This window comes from Girardinichthys multiradiatus, chromosome 23 (assembly GCF_021462225.1).
Source record: "Girardinichthys multiradiatus isolate DD_20200921_A chromosome 23, DD_fGirMul_XY1, whole genome shotgun sequence".
Classification (NCBI taxonomy): domain Eukaryota; kingdom Metazoa; phylum Chordata; class Actinopteri; order Cyprinodontiformes; family Goodeidae; genus Girardinichthys; species Girardinichthys multiradiatus.
In genome coordinates this window covers 21,249,256-21,270,294 of record NC_061815.1, presented here as the reverse complement: position 1 = coordinate 21,270,294, position 21,039 = coordinate 21,249,256, and the positions used below count along the sequence as shown (strand labels likewise).

The 21,039-nt window shown below is 39.5% G+C and overlaps 1 protein-coding gene across 2 annotated transcripts; it reads left to right on the top strand.

Annotated features, from left to right (window-relative positions):
• Positions 1-4,617: 4,617 nt before the first annotated feature.
• ogt.1 (O-linked N-acetylglucosamine (GlcNAc) transferase, tandem duplicate 1) lies at positions 4,618-20,479 on the top strand. 2 transcript variants are annotated; one of them, XM_047353026.1, is made up of 22 exons: positions 4,618-4,974; positions 7,790-7,940; positions 9,161-9,404; positions 9,492-9,560; positions 12,793-12,909; positions 13,591-13,670; positions 14,499-14,694; positions 14,797-14,937; positions 15,030-15,130; positions 15,218-15,371; positions 15,549-15,650; positions 15,746-15,925; positions 16,213-16,371; positions 16,465-16,554; positions 17,054-17,179; positions 17,317-17,487; positions 17,573-17,689; positions 17,922-18,095; positions 18,516-18,668; positions 18,863-19,115; positions 19,209-19,332; positions 19,422-20,479. In XM_047353026.1, the coding sequence occupies exons 1-22, from the start codon at positions 4,938-4,940 to the stop codon at positions 19,600-19,602; spliced, it is 3,120 nt and encodes a 1,039-aa protein (XP_047208982.1). In that variant the 5' UTR covers positions 4,618-4,937; the 3' UTR covers positions 19,603-20,479. The 2 variants fall into 2 exon arrangements, with proteins under 2 accessions (XP_047208982.1, XP_047208981.1); XM_047353025.1 differs by having other exon boundaries at positions 7,760-7,940.
• The last annotated feature ends 560 nt before the right edge of the window (positions 20,480-21,039 follow it).

Sequence of the window (21,039 nt, the reverse complement as noted above, 5' to 3'; positions counted from 1 at the left end):
GGGATCACAGTCAGATTAACAACAGGTGCTGAATGCAGAGATTTAAAAAAGTACTGGGCAAGTCCTGACACTTTCCCTGCAACAAAGGAGCCCTGATGTCCCTCTTCTGTGCTCTCTGACACTGCAATGGACACAAAAAACAGGTAGGGTCAAAGTGCAAATGAATCCTGCAAGATATCTGTCAAGAAGGAGAGATCCACAGCTTGGGTGAAAGAATATGTCCACAGGACTATTAGTCATGTACTTTACCAGTCTTAACCGAATAGAGACCGGAAGAAATTCACTGTTGAGTAAAGGGTCATACCCATTTGCAGGTTCCAACAAGACCCAGAGTGAATCCAACAAGCATGTTGAAGAAGGTCCTCTGGTCAGATGAGAACAAAATTGAACATTTTGGCCTGCATGTAGGGCAACACTAACAATGGACATCACCCTGAATACACAGTCCCCACAGTCAAAGATGGTGATGGCAGCGTCATGCTATGGGGAGGCAGAGCCAGGGAGGCAGGTCAGAGTTGATGGGAAGATGAATGGGGCTAAATGCAAGGTAATCCCCAAAAAAAGTTGTTAGACTTGAGACCAGAGGTTCAGCTTCCAGCAGAACAACAAATTCTAAACATGCAGCCAGAGCTACAACATAATCAAAGCATTTACATTATGTGTCCGAAAGGCCAAGTCAATGTTCAGTCTGAAATCAAGCTGAGAATCGATGGCATGAGTTGAAATTGATGTTCAGATACAATGAATCACTATTTCTCATCTGAAAGGGCTTGGGTATTTTGCAAAGAATGGGCAAAAATGCCCATTTCATGTGCAAAGTGGGCAGAAATATTCCCCCTAAAGACTTGCAGCTGTTGTTGCAGCAAATGAATGACTCAGGGGGGCTAGCTACAAATGCACTTAACATTATCAGACTTTTATTTCCAGAAACATTTTCAAAAAACAAAAATCTTTTTTCTACCACTTTCTACCTGCTTTGTGCTTGCTAACTGCATAAAATTCCAATAAAATACACTGAAGTTTGTGGTTAAGATGACAAAATGTGAAAAGGTTCAGTGAGTATGAATACTTTTACAAGCACTGTATACTTTGCTGTAAACTAGTGACCTTATGTGCAACTTGGAAGAATACAGCAGATAGCAGTGCAGTTTTATGCATACTTGTTATGTTCAGACACAACCTATTACCACAACATTGATGGCTATAAAACACCAGTCTGCAGAAATGTCTTAAATAAAGGGCAGGAGGATGAATCAAACCTGATGATTAACCTGTTTGGCACCAGGAAGGCTAATTTTGGCCTAGTTGGACTGCTATAATGTTTTCCACAGAGAGAACACTATTAGATTACTTATAAACATACATTTGGAAACAAATGGTCTGCCTTGAAGTATGTTAGTGTGGCAGTCACAGCTATACCATAAAAGTGGAGGAAATACCTTTGTTCTGTTGTTTCTTTGCTTTACTCAGTGGGAAAACTCATAATGACAAACATGTCTGCTGCTGCAAGCCATCTGGAAAAGCAATAATGCATTAAACCCAAAAATTACAGTTATCTGCTATTCATATATTGGTTTATTATTAATGTCTATCACTTCTAAAATTCATCAGTGTAGCATTGAATGTAGTTTATAATCAGTTTGCCCCTGCAGTGCTTTGCTGATGTATTTATACCCCTAAACTATTTCAGTTTTTGTCACATTGCATAATAATATTTAGTGTATTTTACTGAGATTTTATGTGACAGACCAACAGAACGTAGTCAATAATTGTGAAATGGAAGGTAAAAAATAAATGGTTTTCAATGTGTTTTAAAATCTAAAAAAAGTGCCATGCATTTCACAAGATATACATAATTCAGTAACAAATTGCAAATGATTGTATTTATGGGGTGTCAGAGGGTGACTGAATATAATATATGCAGGACAAATGTTTCTGATTTTAATTTTTTATTTTAATTTTTATTTTATTTTTTCTGATTTGCAAAAATGTTGAAAACATTCATTTTTCCATCACTTTAGGTTAGTCTATCACATAAAATGTTTGTAGTTGTAATGTGACCAAATGTGGAAAAGTCTAAGAGATATGAATCTTTTTGTAATGTACTGTATGTATTATGATGGCATGAAAATGCATAGTCATGCAATCTTTGCTTTCCTGGAAAATAAATGTAAAAAAAAAATGCTTCCATGTACTTTTTCAAGGGGAAAATAAAACAAAAACATGTTTTTGAAGTCTTACTGCAGCGTCAGAGTACCCAATCTAGAAAACGCCAATAACAGTTGTAAAATCAGGACAATTCATTCATAGCATGAAATGTAGCTGGTTTATGAGGTCGTTACAACTGGACAACGTTCACTCATGGGAGAAATAGCTAACTGTAGGATATGAGCAGCTCTACAGTATATCCCAAAGCACCTTAACTGGTCTAAAGGGCTGTAAATAATATGGGTCACTGGTGTGCACTGAATCTTACCCTTAAATTAATGGGCTGCAGTAATTTAGGCCATCCACTCATTTGCTCAGAAAATATTCTTTACTATTAATTACAACAGCAGAACAAACACTACTTTTCTTGTTGCTCTTCTTAGCCTTTAATAGAGACCCTTCTAAATAGATCAGTGAGTGAATTAACCTCTCACTCACGTGTCTCCTAAAATAGCTTCAGTGAAAAGAAGGTCTGTTGTGGTGCTGTCACAGACCCTTTTCGGCACCAACAAGATGTGCTCCCTTCCTGCAGCCTTCCCACTGACTGCAGCATGCACAAAGATAAAGCACGTCAGATGCAATTGCCAAAGACACATAGCGGCCATGACATCATTCTGCACACAAGTGACCCCCCCCCAGCTTTGTGAAGAGGGAGAGCGGACGAGCGCAACGTGTGGAAGGGTACACAAACCCAGCACCCTCTGCATGCTTTGAGCACACAGAGCTAAACCAACATGGTCAGTGATGTCAACTGCTTTCCCATAGAGAGGTGGTGGGAAAGACTGAGCTGCAGAAGCACCCTTTTCAACACGTTTAAAAGCACTTTATGAACTACATAATGCATTATCTTGTGTCTTATACGTGAGGCAAGAAGATCTAAAATAACCTTACATTTTGTCATGATAGTAAACTGATGCAGCAAAGACAATGTTTCAGCATCCTGAAGAATAAGCTGTTCAATTGGTTTTAAATGAGCGCTGGAATCCGAACTACAACACAGTTATTTTAATTTTACTTTTAGTTACGGCAATAAAATTGTAATAAAACCATAAATGATGCTGTCCAAGGTGAGTTAGTATGGATGCATGTGAATATGCTTTGCCTCACATAGGTTGCCCCCTGCTGGTGATTCTAAAATCTACACAATGTCTGCTTAAAAGGCAACCTATAGGTCCAGCACATATGAATTAGACTGGCTATTATTGACATTTACTGATCATCCATAACATTATGACCTCTGACAGATGAAGTGGATGACACTAATTATCTCTTCATCGTGGCACCTGATCGTGTGTTGGATATATTTACAACACAGAGCAATGACAATGTATCACATACTGAAACCAGTCAGTCATTTTCTACCGCTTCTTCCATAGTGGGACGCGGGGAAGCTGGTGTCCAGCAGTCTGTGGGCGGGAGGCGGGGTACCTTCTGTAGTATGATACACTTATTTGTAAAATAAATAACGGTAACTTCATTTTACAAATAGGGAGTAATATATTTCTTAACAAAGCCAAGTATTCATTTAGTGCTGGTAGGAAATTGCAATTAATATGTCTAATACAGTGTACGTCCTGCATCACTGACTACAATTCCATTGACATTTTGATCACAGATGTAATTGTCATAGCAATAATAACTAATTTTGTTATTGCAGTGTAACTTGCTGTTTTTGGTTACCAAAACTATATTTTGCGCCGATTAGTTTATTTGTGCGAGCTACAATTAGGGTATTTTTAATTTATAAGGCTGAAATGCGGTGCATGGTATAAAAATGGAGGATGGTGTGGTGGGGGATAGTAAAACTAGTACGCCTACTTAAGTCAAATGCATACGATGCAAGTAAATGGCACTCAGAAAAGGAAGAATTGTCTACTGGATGTGGTGACAGTGAAGCTGAGGATGCTGAAGTAGATAGATACAGAGAAAGAGGATGATTTGCCACCTGATAGAGGCCAAGAACAAAATAGAGCAAAATATCATAATATATGGATGCTCAGTAAGGACCTGTGTAATGTGGAATGCTCGACTTTGAGATAAATATTTTTTTCTCTAGGTTTGTAATGGACTTCATTGATTGCTCTGATTTCTATGCTCTTTTTTTTTTAACCTGTTTTTTACGCCTAAGCGCCATGTTGCAAATGTGCTCCGGTGCTCTCCACAGCATTCGTGCTTTGTCTCACTGCACCAATGTGTTCTTCCGCAGAATAGGTTTACGACGACAATTAATTTTGTGAATTTATTTATCACAATTAGGAAAGCAGCAATTTAAGTTTGTCGTTACAGTAATGTTCTTTAAATAAATGTGCAATTTATTATAATTCCTGCAACGTTTCTTGTATTGGTGATTTTAGGACCTAGTTTGTCTCAAAAACAAGATCCACCCATTTCGCCATTTTATGTTCAATATTTGCTTTGTGGAGCAGAGCGATCTTAGGCTTAGATGCTTTTAGCAACAACTCACTAAATTATATTGAAAATTTAGATAATAACAATCCATTATTATCTTAGGATATAGTAGTTACAGCTAATCTTTTTACATTAAATTATTTCATGAAGAGTGGGAAGTCAGAAAGGTTTGGAAGCGAACCTTATCCAATCAGACAGACAACGTGTTTTCCTATCGCAAGCTAGGGAACAACAGAAGAGAGAGTCCAAACTTTCTCTCAAACTGTTATTTGTTAGAAGACGAGTTGACGACCAACGTGCAATCCCCGAAGACCGAGGAGATGGCGAGTTCAGTGGGAAATGTGGCCGACAGCACAGGTTGGTTGTATCTCTCACATACGGCTAACGGCAACTAGCATGCTGTTGGGCAAATTAAACAGATTTACAATATTTAATTTGAACTAAAATAGTAAAATATGTCATTAATTGAAGCCATCGGAAGGTTCCTTAAGTTGGCTTTCAGCTACGGAGGTTTAATGATTTATTTAACTCTACACAAGGAGCGACCTGCAAGGCAGGCCTAGTATATTAGCATCTGTTAGCATCGCTTTTAACGTATCTTATGGTCTCTATTTGTCACTTTAACAAATAAGAAGCCTAACTCTGTGCTAATTTGTATATTAGATACGCAAGTCTTTTTTTTTTTTTTTTTTAGATATTCTTTATTAAAGTATCGAAAGGGACTGCATTTAAGGATGTGGCATTTCCACGCGTGTCAAAAACGACTTCCTAAATTAAACGTTGGGGGGTTGAGAAACCAATATTTACGCTCTGTGGGATCTGTTAATGAGGGTTTTGCTAATAAAGCTGATTGTGTAGACACTGTGTGACGCAGATGCTGCAGATGGCGGTGACTTTTCCAGCCACCAATCGCTCTGCATTACATTTTTTTTTTTTTTCTCATCCCAAAGCAGTTACGCTGCACTGCGGTCACTGAACGCTTCGCACCTGTTTTAACTAGTGTTTTGTGTTTGTATAAAGCTTTTAAAACCTCCGTCGTTATGTGTTAAAGCATGATTACTTAATTGTCTCCAAGGTCTACAGCTATGGTATCTCTAATATTTAATATCTATGGTCGAGTAAGACATGCAGGTGTTCGATGCTGCTCTTTCCAGTTAAACCAGTTTGCATTTCACGTGGGGATTATGTTATTGTATTATACTAGATTAGTCATAATTATGTAATTGTCTTAGAAATACCTGCCACTGGATGTTATTAAGCCTGTATGTTTGGACATTTGAATTAAAACGTATTGTCTTTGTTTTAGGTTAGTTTGCTTAAAAAAAAGTTATGAAATCAGGAACTTTATTTACTATAACATCAGGTTAGGGGTATGCTTTGATGCATAATTTCGGATAATCTTGTAATTTAATCTTTTTTTTAACTCCATCAACTAACCTGTAGCACATTTTTGTCTTTCATGCATTTGAGTCCTAGAAAACAAACACAAGAATTGGTAGTTAAGACCTTAAGGCAGACCAGTAGTCGGTGGGAACTAGGAACATCCTAAATGGGGCTTCTCCAATTTAAACCTACCAAACTCTAATTTCAAATACTTTTGAGTTGATGTAGTCAGAGTATGGGTTTGAACTGTGGCTCACTTCCAAAACTTTGACCACACCTTGCCAGAGAAACCTGATTAACCACAGTCGTTTAATGGTGTCAACTGTAGGGAAACATTTTGAGGAAAGTTTTCAAACATCAGCTGTACTTTTATATTTCCATGGTGCAAAATGTATATTTTCCCAGAAGGTTTTGTATGCAAATCCCCATTTAAAAAAAAAAAAAAAGTTCTATTAATATTACAAATTCAGATGCATTTATATTAGGGCTGCACAATATATGGCAAGTTCATTGTTATCGCAATGTGACTGGATGCACTATGCATGTTGCAGAGAACTGACTGGAGTGCAGTAAATGTTAGTTAGTACCATAAGCTATTTATGCCTGTAAATATTTAACACTTGTTGTTTAATGTAGGATAAAAAGGGTTTTGAAGGTCAAGAGGTGGTTAAGTCATTAAGAAACTACAAAACTAAAGTGTTTGTTTTATCGCAAGTCATATCTTATTGTGATATTCACCATTATTATAGGATATTCCTTGTTTCCATTACAAACTATGAATATTTATAATAACATGGTTTGGCTAAGAGTAAAAAAAAAATGCTTATTTTTTACCTGTACGTCATCCATTCCCTCTATTTGTTTAATCTCACACATTTACATTTTTTGTCTTTGTTTAAATACTTTAGCATCTTTTAATGAATAAAACCCTGGTTTATATCTTGGTTAGGGATGAAACATTTAATCGGGTAAATTGTGATTAATCGATTAAAGAAATAATCTTCAACTACTTCAGTAATCAAATAATTGTAAACTGTAGTGTAAATACTCACTCTAAAACATACTATTTGCTGAAAGAACAACCCACTCACAGTGGTAATTGAGCCAAAGCTGTACAAAAATATACATGGTTTGCATTTAAGATGAAAAACCTTCCTTGTCTATAAATATGCTCTATCCAGAACAGCTCAAGTGGAGTAGTTTTAGCTTCACCTAAGCATTGTTCATGTTCTCACAAATGCACCTTGAAACATGCAACAAAATGCATTGCCATATTACTTTATTTAAAGACTTGATTATTAAAATGACATGTTCTGAGCATTGAATTGAGTTTATTCTTTTACATGTTTTTGCCATTTACAATGCATTTAAAATGTGCTATAAAGTTTTTTTTGTTTTGTTTTTAAATGCTTACTTATTGAGGTATATTAATTTACTAAGAGTATTTCTTGTTAGATTATTCGATTAATCGAAAACAAATGGCTAGATTAATTGATTACTACAGTAATCGAAAGCTGCAGCCCTAATATTGGTGTACATGAAACTGAAATAATCCCAAAATGATTCAGATTTCAGTTTGTCAAACATCACTGCCTTACTTTACATTGATTTTGCTCGTTGCCAGTTTAATTTCCTTGAGTTAAGTTTGTTTTATAATGGAAACATTCTCATCCTTTTGTTTTCATTTGTCTGTTTTCATTCCTTCCATCACCTCTAACGTGTTGTTTTCCCCCCTCCTTGGCCTGTGTTGGTGCTCCAGAACCAACAAAACGTATTCTTTCCTTCCAAGGGTTGGCCGAACTGGCGCACCGCGAGTACCAGTCAGGAGATTTTGAGGCAGCTGAGCGCCACTGCATGCAGCTATGGAGGCAGGAGCCTGATAACACAGGCGTGTTATTGCTTCTGTCCTCCATCCATTTCCAGTGCCGAAGACTTGACAGGTATCACTTATAGAGCCTTAATGCACACTGAACATGCGGTGTGGTGGTAGCTGACAGCAATGGGGCTTCTGGGTTTGTGTGCACACAACTGAACTGGAATATGCTCTGAATACACTTATGATGCAATATTTAATGATTTCTTCTACTTTCCCCTGTGGTTGTAAAAGGTAGCGGTGGTGTTCTTTGGCTCTCAAGGCATGTGATGAGGGCTAGGCTCCTGAAAGTTGTCTTGCTTTCACAGTTTAACACAAGGCCTTTTATTAGACTGTTTTTAATGACAGGATAAAACATTCACACATTACACTGCATCACTACTCTTATTTGTTATAGGGACAATTTTGAATTGTTAGTTTGGTTATGTAAAGGCAGAAACACTGGGAATTGTGCCGCAAGTTTCAGGCTGATGTGCACAGAGAATACATAAATTACTGAATTTTAGCCACAGTTAGTTTTTTTTTTTTTCACAATTGATGCTTTAGGCACCGGCTGGTTTGAGGTTGTTAAAGTCAAATATTCTAAGAGTTTCACAGTATCATGGTAGCATTACCGAAAAAATGTAAGCCTAAATATGCCAGCAATATATAAGCCAAAAATGTTCCAACTGCTGCTAGAACATATTATATAGAATATCAGAGCTTTTGTTTCTTTTCTTTCCTGTAAGTAGTAGCCTTTTTTCTCAGCTGACTGGCAGTGTGCAGCCATAGGGGTGGTCAGGGGAACCTAAGCTCCATACAGCCAGTACAAAGTCTATTACATCTCATTTTAATGACTTAAACCATAGAAATGATGTATTGGACCATTTTTGCCTATGCTGAAACCATAGCCAGCCCAAGTCTATTGCTTGAAAATGGAACAGTGCCAAGATGGATCCTTTGGCATGGAGTTGCTGGCCAGAGACCAACAACGTAGATTAAATCAGCTAAAAGTTCTACTTTTTTTGCCCCTTTCGCCCCTTCAGAATCCCTGTTCTCTTTCAACATCTTGTCTATCTTCACAGTTCTTCATATTACTTTGCCACGCTTGCTACAACTTAGCAGAAGTGGGTGAAAGCATCTTAAAATCTCACATTTCTATGTCTCAACATGTCAAACTCTGTTGGGCTTCCAAGGGCTTAATTACACCTCCTTAAGATGAGCCTCTCCATTCTGCCTCTTGTTCACTGCTGTTTCTGCCCAAAGCTACTGGAGCATAAACATTGTTGGCTCCTTTTTGCTTTCCAGGTCTGCTCACTTCAGCACGTTGGCGATCAAACAGAACCCAATGCTTGCTGAGGCCTACTCCAATCTCGGGAACGTGTACAAGGAACGTGGGCAGCTGCAGGAAGCCATAGAGCACTATCGCCATGCACTGAGGCTGAAGCCAGATTTCATTGATGGCTACATCAACCTGGCGGCAGCTCTGGTGGCCGCAGGAGACATGGAGGGGGCTGTGCAGGCATACGTGTCTGCATTACAGTATAACCCGGTAAGTAAAAGCACCATTTGTGTTGCTAAAAAAATGTAGTCACCGGTTCAGCTCAGTTGTAAAAATAAAATCCGTCTCCCTCTCCAGGATCTCTATTGTGTGCGTAGTGACCTCGGTAATTTACTGAAAGCTCTTGGACGTTTGGAAGAGGCTAAGGTATGTCACAGTGGGTTGGCTCTGATGTATTTATGTGTTGTTCATGTTTTTGTTTTAGATTATGTTTTTTTTCTTTCTTTTATAAGTAAAATGCCCACTAAGGCCAGATAGATGCTCTTCATATTTCCTATTTAATGTTTTGAACGGCATAAAAATTCCTTTTGAGCAAAGCCTCCAGCTAAGTAAAGGAGAGAAAACTTACAGTGAGCTAAACAATCCATCTTAGCAAAGTGCTTTGGGAAATATTGGACTGCAATCAGTCTGCGTCCATATGAGGCAATCTGGTTTTAACCACAGCACTCCAAAACAAAATCCCGATGATTACTTTCTAGACAGCCTCATTTTGTTTTTCCGCAAGTTTTACACGTCTGTCCATACAGTATTATTTGTATGCTGACCTTTTAGCAAAGGTCAGACCGTGCCCTTTCAGGAAGAAAGGCTGGAGTTTTTTAATTCACCCAACAGTTCCAATATAAGCCCTACATTTTTATGTGGCCCTAATTGCAGGGAAAATGCTGGCTCGGTCTTGCAAGTAAATATGAACTGATGAGAAGCTAGATTATCTTTGAAGTGCAAAAGATAAGATGGTTTATAACCTAATTGCTATACTCCTGTTTTGTATGTAAAATGCTAAATGGTTATCTTTTCATGTTGGTTTGCTGACTGTGGGGGTTTTTTCCCCCTGGAGTTACCACTTCATTTTGTCTCATGGAAAATAGTTTATTCTAGGGGGTGGCTACCTTGGTTGGGTCAAATCTGGAGGCATGGAGTTGTCCTTCTGGTTACAGGCCATCTTATTTTGTGCTAGAGGGGGGTAAAGGAGTGTGGAAGAGCATCAGGGAGTCACAAGCTCCCCAGCTCTGTCGCTCCGCCCCCCGCGCGCTCGCTGAGGTTTGGTGGGTTGTACGCGCTACGAGTTGTCTTCCTGACAGTTCAGCTTTACCTTATCTGCACAGCAGCACACTCAACACAGATTTAACTCATAAACACATATCAGTTGGCTTTAGATCATAGCTGATGATTGAAGTCTCATACAGATGGTTATCTATTCTGATAGCCACAGCCTTTAGATGTTTCTTCAATTGTGTAACGCTAAGAGAAGTCTCCAGGTCTTTTAAAATGGCTGAAGAAGTGTCAAGCAGACAGCTCACTATCTGTACTCCACCGCCTGCGTCAGATGCTTGGTTAGAAAGACAGAAACGTGCGTGGCAACTGCGATGACCTCTTTATTTCAGAACTGTGGAATCTTCTAGATACAAGTAATTAATCCACAGACTTTTTCTCTCTACCCACTGGCCAGGATTCAAGAAAGCAGGCCAGGATAAAGAAATCAAAGTTTTAAATATATTTCATGAAAATGCTAGAAAGTAAAAGACAAGCAATAAATAATATTTTTTCCCCTTTCCTTTAAATATGTAATAATATTCCCAAAGACATGGGATCAGTTCATTTGGGAAAGATCAAGCCAGTAATCACCCTCATGTAAGTTGATTTCAAAGCTAATTTGAAGGTTAACTGGAAGTCTGACCATACGTCACTGACTGTTCACATGAAAGCCTTTCTTCCCACCCGGTTACCCCGTAAGCATTCCTTTTGATTTCTTTGAAATGCTACATTCATTGCATGACTGAAAACTAAGCATAGGGTTATGTTTTTGTTTGGTTGTTGTGTTTTGGTGTTTTATTTCCATAGCTGAAAAGAATGTATTGTTTGAAACCTTTTACTAATGATCTTGTTTTCTGATTTTGTCTCTTTTGGTTTTTTCCACAACTGATACTGTTACTTAGAAGGTTTCAGGTGGGTGACACTATTCCTGCGTAGGTGCCTGGCGGAAAGGAACACTAGGGCAGCCTCAGTCCTCTCCTCTTCTTCCAGCCAGCTGCGACCGCCACTCTGACAAAGTCCAAAAATATGGTAACGGGTTTGTAAATGCCAACAAAAGAAAAACCACCTCACTTCATGCTTGAGCTCCTCTGTCCTGTGGCTTCCTTTGAAGAGCAAAAAGAAACAAAAGTAACATAATTTACAGTAAGCATTTCTTAAAATAAGCTATACTAATTAGCCAGTTTTATATGAAATAAAAAGACACTTGGATATGGAAGCTATAGTCGTGTTTAATGAAAAAAGAAAACGAGTAAGAACCCTCTAACTCTTACATATTGGTTATTTTTCCTGTTTTATTTTGTTTTTCCCTTCTTTATTTGGAGTTTCAGCGTTCTGATGATGATGCAGATAGTGCGCTGTGAGTCTGCAGTAGCGCAAGGGCTGCGCAGCGATACCCTTCAAGCAACCAAAATGGCGGAAAGCGCAGGCATGCTCACCCTTATCCCCCTCATCCCATTTGGCCTGTTGGTTGTGGACCTCTCCCCGCTCGAACCAGCCTCACCCCCGAGTGCACCTAAATCGACAGTCAGAATTGGCTTAATGAGAAAGACTTTTGTCTCTCAGATAAAGTATTTCTCCAGTTTTCTTTATGTTTCTCTCAAACCTTACTCCTCTTTCTCTGGGCCTTAAAGATTTTGCCCCTGGTTTGTTTCTCAGCCCGTAACAGCCCACCTTCTTCAATCTGATCAACCCTCTGGGTGCCGAGTGTGGGCTAGTCTGGTGTTGCAGTTACTCTGCCAGGGGTTGGTGGTCTGCAGCTGTCCCATTTGGCCAATAAGCAAGCGCAGCAGCAGCGAAGTAAAACCTTTGCCAGGCGCGAGGTCATGCGAGCAGCGATAAGTGGTGCATTGTGGTTGTGGCCATACAGCGCGCTCGCGATTGTTGCGCATGCTTTACAGGGACCATCACCTGCACTAACTGGCCAGCGTCCACGGTTGTGAGGTTTTATGCCAACATAAGTATTGGATGTTCATGCTAATTTGTTTTTCTAACGCCTTATATTGAATATACTACTTCAATGTATAACTCCAGGTGTGAGTAGTTAATATGCCACTATATTTTAAAATGTGGTCATAACTGCAGGACGAGGGCCTACATGTAGGTGTTGGTTGGATCCGCGCAGCGTAGGAAAAAGCAAAGCAGCTTTGCGCGGCAGACTTTTGCGCCAGCGAGCCCATGCTGTAGACTCACTTTTTGCAATCCTTGAGAATAGACACTAATTTTGTTCTCTCTGCCCTTTTTGTTTTTCTTGCTTTTATTTTCAATCTATTTTATTTTATTTTACAATCCCTCCCCCACTCTACCTCTTGTCCTCTTTCCTGTGGTTTTCATTGGAAACCTACTGAAGGCTTGTTACCTGAAAGCCATTGAGACTCAGCCCAACTTTGCAGTGGCTTGGAGCAACTTGGGTTGTGTGTTCAATGCCCAGGGAGAAATATGGCTTGCCATTCATCACTTTGAAAAGGTAACTATGATCCTAATTGTGAAAGTTTTATTATCATAAGGTCCCAACAGCCTTTCAAAAGTCTTGTAAAAGATTTTAAAAATTAATTTCTAAAAATCAGGTGCCTTTTTGATTTATTTATATTTTACCTATTAATCTTGTAGCTGGGAGACAAATAGTTTTTATATTTCAAAGCTTTTCAGACCTATGGCTCCCTTTTAAAAATCATTTTAATATGAACCAGTGGGTCTTACTAGTTTTATCAAAGGTGGGTAAGATGCCAAAGTATTGATAAAGCTATTTTTATTTTTGTTTTATTTACGAAATCAATATTTTAAAGTTAAGTGCATTGAGGCTTTGGTATTGATTTAACAAATGTAAGCATCATAATTTAGATGCCAACGAAGGCAGAAGTTGGCTTCTAATCCGACAAAATCTGTCATTATTTCAGGATTTGTAGTATCAATAGTGAAACATTTTTAAGGTAAATGTTTTATATTTATGTTTTATAAGTTTCCAGAATGTTGTAAAATCTATTGGGCCAAATCTAAAAAAAATTTGGGCTGGAAAAGTGTGGAATTTTATAATGGACAATTAGCAACTCTGTTTTTGTGTTTTGAGATATTTCTAACTGCTTCGTGTTAATGTTGGAATTAATACATTTTTATATATAATTTGCTTTTTGCTTATTTTTAATGTTAGGCAGTGACTCTGGACCCAAACTTTCTTGACGCATACATCAATTTGGGCAACGTTCTGAAAGAAGCCCGGATCTTTGACAGGTGAGTCTAAAAGATCACCCAAAACGGATCCTACTTCTTCCACAGCCTTTATGAAAGCAAACATTTTTGCTTTATCCACCGAAACATCAACGTTTTTGAATAGTTTACACATCTGCCTTGGTTCCAGAAACGGCCTCAAACACGAGTCGGATGCGTTAGGATTTAGAAAACATGAGCTGGTAAAGTTGAACAAAATGATATTGTTCATGAACACATCTGCAGTGAGCGTTTATAAATTCAGTTTAAAATCTACATACTGTGCATTAAGTTGCACTTCAGTGCTTGAGAGGCAATAGTCCAACAGTCAGATAGTCCTGATTTAATTTTTAATTTTAGCATTTCTAACAGCTTTATCAGAAACTAACTCAAGTTAAAAAAAATGGGACCTTGGTATTGCAGCCTTGTGTTGGTCTTCATTAGCGCACTTATATATCCTCTGATAAAACGGTTTCCTCTGGCTCAGCAAATAGTGGTTTTGACAGTGAAACAGGGTGGTGCTGATCAAGAGCTAGCCTCTGTCTAGAACGGGAACTGGACTGGTGAAAGCAAAAGCCAAGCACAACATCAAGTAAGTTTGTCTTTGTTTGCCTTGATCGTGTAGCTTTGTTTTCCCACATTCAAGTGTTCAGACAAAGCAAATACATCACACCTATGTTAGTGCAATTTAATTCAGGGCTGTCACGGAACTGGTAAAGCAAAAGTTTTACCAGAAGGATTAAACCTGTTTAACAGCACAAAGCATATTCAAAAAGATTAGTTTTTATAGGACTTGGTAACATGTAGACTGGTGCAAAGCAGAGGTTTTAAAGATAGCCTGTGTGTTTTCAGAGCTGTGGCTGCCTACCTGAGAGCCCTGAGTCTGAGTCCCAACCATGCTGTCGTCCATGGCAACCTGGCCTGTGTCTACTATGAGCAGGGACTCATTGACCTTGCCATCGACACCTACCGCCGCGCTATTGAATTGCAGCCACACTTTCCTGATGCCTACTGCAATCTGGCTAATGCCCTGAAAGAGAAAGGCAATGTAATGTGCCCTTTGTTTGTTTTTTCTTCATATTTTAAGTATTTTCTGGTCCTACTTGTACCAGTCAGCAATTTCTAAATACGACTTGTCTGTCGTGACCAGGTGTCTGAAGCAGAAGAGTGTTACAACACAGCTTTGCGTCTGTGTCCAACACATGCCGACTCCCTTAACAACTTGGCCAACATAAAGCGTGAGCAGGGCAACATTGAAGAAGCTGTTCAGCTTTACAGAAAAGCCTTGGAAGTAAGTTGTTAAATGTTATTTTCTTTTTTTTATTGTGAACTGGTTTGATGGGATTGTGAACACAGTAACCTATTTGTGTTTTTGTTCTTCAGGTGTTCCCAGAGTTTGCTGCAGCTCACTCTAACCTGGCCAGTGTCCTGCAGCAGCAGGGCAAACTCCAGGAGGCCCTCATGCATTACAAGGAGGCTATAAGGTTTGTGCTTTTTCTGTTGGTGTGACAGGAGATGTGTAGTCTCATATTTATATTTTACACCTGTGTTAATGTCTGCCTTAATTTTAGGATCAGCCCCACATTTGCTGATGCCTATTCCAACATGGGCAATACATTGAAGGAAATGCAAGATGTTCAGGGAGCGCTACAGTGCTACACTCGTGCCATCCAGATTAACCCAGCCTTTGCTGACGCTCACAGCAATTTGGCCTCTATCCACAAGGTGGGGCTGTTTTCTGGTTTCAATGTTTTTCTATAGTGATGTTTATACAATTCTTTTCACAAGAACAATGATACATTAAGAGTTTAATTCAAACTTGGAGTTCAAATAAATCTGACTTTGATAGCACATTAAACCTGCTTTGCAGCTTTTAAATTAACCTTTTAATGTGTTCATTAGGATTCTGGAAACATCCCAGAGGCCATTGCATCTTATCGCACAGCTCTGAAACTCAAGCCAGACTTCCCTGATGCTTATTGCAACTTGGCTCATTGCCTGCAGGTGTGTATAATCCTGTTTATTTATATACAATATAATTCACCATTTAGTTTTGAAAGCTCTAAACATGAATTTTTTTGTTTTCCTTACTTTGCCAGATTGTGTGTGACTGGACAGATTACGACGAGCGGATGAAAAAGCTTGTTAGCATCGTGGCCGACCAGCTGGAAAAGAACCGCTTGCCCTCGGTGCACCCACACCACAGCATGCTTTACCCGCTGTCTCACAGCTTCCGCAAGGCCATTGCCGAACGCCACGGAAACCTTTGCCTGGACAAGGTACTCGCAATGATCAAAGCAAGTAACGTTTAAATTATATTTTTGGGTGGTTGGTGATGGAGGGGCCGGGATGTGGGGATGTAGGGATATTGGGAAGGTAAGCCATTATGTACTTGGTACAAAAGGGTAGAGGGTACTGTTGGTGAATTGGTTGGTTGCTATGGCGGAATATTTGAAAGGAGGGTTGGGGTTTATTTTTCTCGATTTTTGCCTTGTGTCAGAAAACGTTGTGTTAGAATTTTCTTCTCTGCTGTATACGTGGTCTAACATTGCTCCTTATTCCACAGATCAATGCACTACACAAACCTGCGTTTGAGCACCCCAAGGACCTGAAGAGCAGCAGCGGTCGCCTGCGCATTGGTTATGTCAGCTCAGACTTCGGCAACCACCCAACCTCTCATCTGATGCAGTCCATCCCAGGAATGCACAATCCTGAAAAATTTGAGGTACATAATGTTATGTTTCACTTTTCAGGATCTCTTGTTAGAAGTTGATGGGTGGAGTTGCCTAAATGGTATCATTGCAATTCTTTTCCAAAGGTTTTCTGCTACGCTCTTAGTCCTGACGACGGTACCAACTTCCGCGTGAAAGTGGTTGCAGAAGCTCATCATTTCACAGACCTCTCCCAGGTAACCTTTCAGAGCTGGAGAATGCTTTCAGGTTCCAGTCTGGATAAATATGGAAAAAATAAAACGGAGTATAGAAAACATTAGTATTTTCAGACTTAATTCCCTATTACATTGCTACGGTTGTATCAGTCTTTTCATCTGTCTGTCCATCATTGTTTTTTTTCCCATCCATTTATCCGTCCATCTGCTCATATTCAAAGTGTCACCTTGGTAGAAATACCTGAAAAGCAAATTAATTGTAGACTTTTCCATTTATATCACTAAATGGACTGGATTTCTTTTTTTTATTTTCCGATTTGAGTCTGGAAAACCATGGATTTTGAACAGGAAAAAGGTGTAGAAACAATGTGCTTCCTAGTAATTATTTTATCTCTTAAAATGCTTGAAAAGCCGTTAGGACGGCATTACCTGAATAGCAATCCTACAATCGTTTACTTTTACGATTGATGCCGAAAACCAAAAAAATGCTTTTCCTTGTATAATTGTCCTTCGGTTTTAGATTCCTTGCAATGGCAAGGCAGCTGATCGTATTCATCAGGACGGGATCCACATTCTGGTCAACATGAACGGATACACAAAGGGAGCCCGCAATGAGCTGTTCGCCCTTCGCCCTGCCCCTGTCCAAGTGAGCTTCTGACATATATGTTTCTGTACAGGAATAAACCAGGAACCTAAATGTCCCAGGTTGCCTTCTGTTGGGTAGTTGTAGCCTAGTAAGTTTGAAGAAAGCTCAAACAGCTGTTTTTGCACATTTCCGAACAGGCGATGTGGCTTGGTTACCCTGGAACCAGTGGTGCTCCCTTCATGGACTACATCATCACTGACAAGGAGACGTCTCCTGTTGAAGTAGCTGAACAGTACTCTGAAAAACTGGCCTACATGCCCAACACCTTCTTCATTGGAGATCATGCCAACATGTTCCCTCACCTCAAGGTGTGTCGAGCGCCCCCATGTTGCCCCAGTTCTCAGTGTTTTGTTGTAGAGAAACGGTTGTAACAATTGTTTGTTAAATCTGCAGAAAAAGGCAGTTATTGATTTCAAATCGAACGGACACATCTTTGACAACCGGATTGTTCTCAACGGCATTGATCTGAAAGCTTTCTTGGACAGTCTGCCGGATGTCAAAGTGATAAAGGTGTGTTTAAAAAAAAAAAAAAACATTTCTGACGGTTGAATAACCAAACTAGTTGATCAGCGGAGAAATCGTGAGTTTTGGTTTACAATATAAGATGAGAAACAAACAAATCATCTCTGCCCATGGGTTCTATTGGCATCATTTGTATATATCAGTTCTGATTGGCTCTATGTTGACATTCTGTGTTCATTAGTGAATCAAATATTTTAAGTTGAAACTTTCCTTTGACCAGATGAAGTGTGACAACAACCAGGATCCTGCTGCCGGAGACGCAAACGGAGCCTTGTCCATGCCTGTGATTCCCATGAACACAGCAGCAGAGGCAATCATCAACATGATCAACCAAGGCCAAATCCAGGTCACGATCAATAACTTCACAGTCAGCAACGGACTGGCCACCACACAGGTATGGCTACTGGATGCATTTGTCTTTTCAAATAGGAAAGAGTAAATTTTATGGATTGGCCATTTTTAATGATTATAGAGAAATTGTAGCTGTTTCAGTGAAGTAGCTTGTTTTGATAATGGGAGAGATGTTTTTTCTTTTAATAGTCTATCATTTCTGTCATCATCAAATTGTGAGGTTTTAGGTGTAAATAGACCATCCCTGGTGCAGATGCAGAACTGAGTTTAGTTTACTGCTTTAGATCTAAAATGAGGCTTGCTTGTGGTGGAGAGAAGGGTGTCTGTGGGTGTGGCAGAAAATTGAGCGATGGATGAGCAACGCGTTTCTGTTGTACCATTTGACTTAAACAGTTTAGACAGTCTTGTTGAAAAAGCTGAGGACAAAAGCATTAAGACAACACTGCCTTGTTCCCAATTTTAGATCAATAATAAAGCTGCAACCGGGGAGGAGGTGTTGCGGACCATTGTGGTGACAACTCGCTCCCAGTATGGTCTGCCTGAGGACTCTATTGTATACTGCAACTTCAACCAGCTCTACAAGATTGATCCTCCTACACTCCAGATGTGGGCCAATGTAAGTTGAATATATGTCAAACTAACAGTTTAGCTTTATAAAAGCGTGTACATTTATCAGAATCAGCTTTATTGCCAAGTTCGTGCATACAAACAAGGAATTTGACTCTGGTACACTTTGCTCTTTTGTTCTGTTTTTGCATTACAGAATATGCTCATTTATGCTCATGTTGTTAATCTCCCATGTCGCTGCAGATCCTGAAACGTGTGCCCAACAGTGTGTTGTGGCTTCTTCGCTTCCCTGCTGTCGGCGAACCAAACATCCAGCAGTACGCTCAGAACATGGGCCTGCCGGCATCTCGCGTTATTTTCTCCCCCGTGGCTCCCAAGGAGGAGCACGTGAGAAGAGGCCAGCTGGCTGACGTGTGCCTGGACACTCCTCTGTGCAACGGTCACACTACAGGCATGGATGTTCTCTGGGCTGGAACCCCTATGGTAACTATGCCAGGTGAGGAAGCTTGTTTAAAATTTAATTTAACAGTTTTGTTTGAAATTGACATTTTAGAATTGAATCAGTCTTTTGAATAAAACCTGCTTGTAGGTGAGACTCTTGCGTCCCGTGTGGCTGCCTCACAACTGAACTGCCTGGGCTGCCCAGAGCTGATCGCTCAAACTCGCCAGGAATATGAGGACGTAGCCGTCAAACTGGGATCTGACATGGAGTTGTACGTAGACATTTTTATGACCACTTTTTAAAAGAAAATAAGTTTTGTGTTGCATCTAATATCGAAACTTTTTTTCTTCCCTCCTGCAGCCTGAAGATGATCAGAGCATGCGTTTGGAAACACCGAATCTGCAGCCCCCTGTTCAACACCAAGCAGTACACAATAGACCTGGAAAGGCTCTACCTGCAAATGTGGGAGCATCACAGCAACGGCAGCAAGCCAGATCACTTGGTCAAACACCAAACAGTGGAGGCCAGCGAGAACGCCTGAAATGTTAAATCCCAACTGTTTTTAACCCTGATCAGCAGCCTAGTTCGAATGGTCAGGTTTCACTCAAACTCCCTCCCCTTCAGGGACTGTTTCCATATTTCTCATTTACTCCAAACTGGAACCCTTACTTTGAAAGAACTCACACATGATTACGCTTGGAGTCCCATTATGTTTGTCATCCGATGAGCCAGATGAACCCTGAGACATTTTCAGGCGACTTGTCTGAGCCTCTTGTACTGAAACACTTGGTGTACTTTGTGAGCATGAGAAGGTTGTGAATACCTTGCTTTCCCTCGGTACTTCAGAGCAGTGGATTTCCTTTTAATCCCGTTGTCATGCGTACAGGACTAATCGCAGCTTGTGGAGAGAATGCCCTGCCATCTTTACTTGTTGTATTTAGAAAAAGATTAAGAGTGTTGTACGTTTTAAAATGACAATGTTACACCATTTAAATTGTTTCGTCAGCTTTATCAAGCAAGTATGAGACATAAACTGCATCTTTTGTTTTGTTTATGCAAGCTATTCTTAAATGGCTGCAACAAGTAATTGTGCGAATTTTGAAAAACTTCCTCCCAAAACAAAAATGCCAACATTTATTGATTTAGTCAAAGAATTTGTTCTGTAGGTGTTGTCCTTTTTGATGTCAAACTGAGTTTGTTCTAATTGATTGGACAAAAAAGTTATTTTGGAAAGCGACTAAACATCAATTAAAGCATCAAAATGATCTCCTAATAGATTTAGTTTTTTAACACATACCAGGAATGGGATTGGTAAGTATTTTCTAAACCGTTTTTGTTTTTTATTGTTTAACTGTGCTGTCGGTGAAGCTGCAAGTCTCTACATATACCGTAAATAAAAAATGGAGATTGAAACCAAATTGTTTTGCTCTCAGTTGTTTTACACAATGACAATTAATAAGGATACAGCCTGTGTTTGTGTTTTTTTTTTTTTATCAGAGCTTGCACACAAGAACACTAGTTTTTGTTTTTTGAACATCACAAGGAAGATTTTGGTGCATGTGACCCATCAGGATGGAGGATTATAGGTGAAGATACTGCAGTGTTTAAAGACCAAAATTACTATACAGAGTCCAAAAGACAGGTCTTGGATGAAGTTGTGGAGAAGTTGAAAGTAGTGTTAGGCTTTGAACAATATTTAAAGTTTTTAACATCTATGAACATTTTCATGAATCCATAATCTGCTAAGAAGCATAGCACAACTAAACCTACATAGACATGGCCGTCCACCTAAACTGCGCGAAAAGGACATTTATCCAAGAGACCCATGGTAATTATGGGCGAGCTGCAGCGCAGGCGGGAAAATCTGTCTACCCAACCATTAGTCTTGAGGCAAATGGCTAAAGAGTTTTCTATGCAGGTGAGAGAAATGTTGAACTATTTGGCTTACATGTAGAGGAAAACGTCACTCAGCTGACCA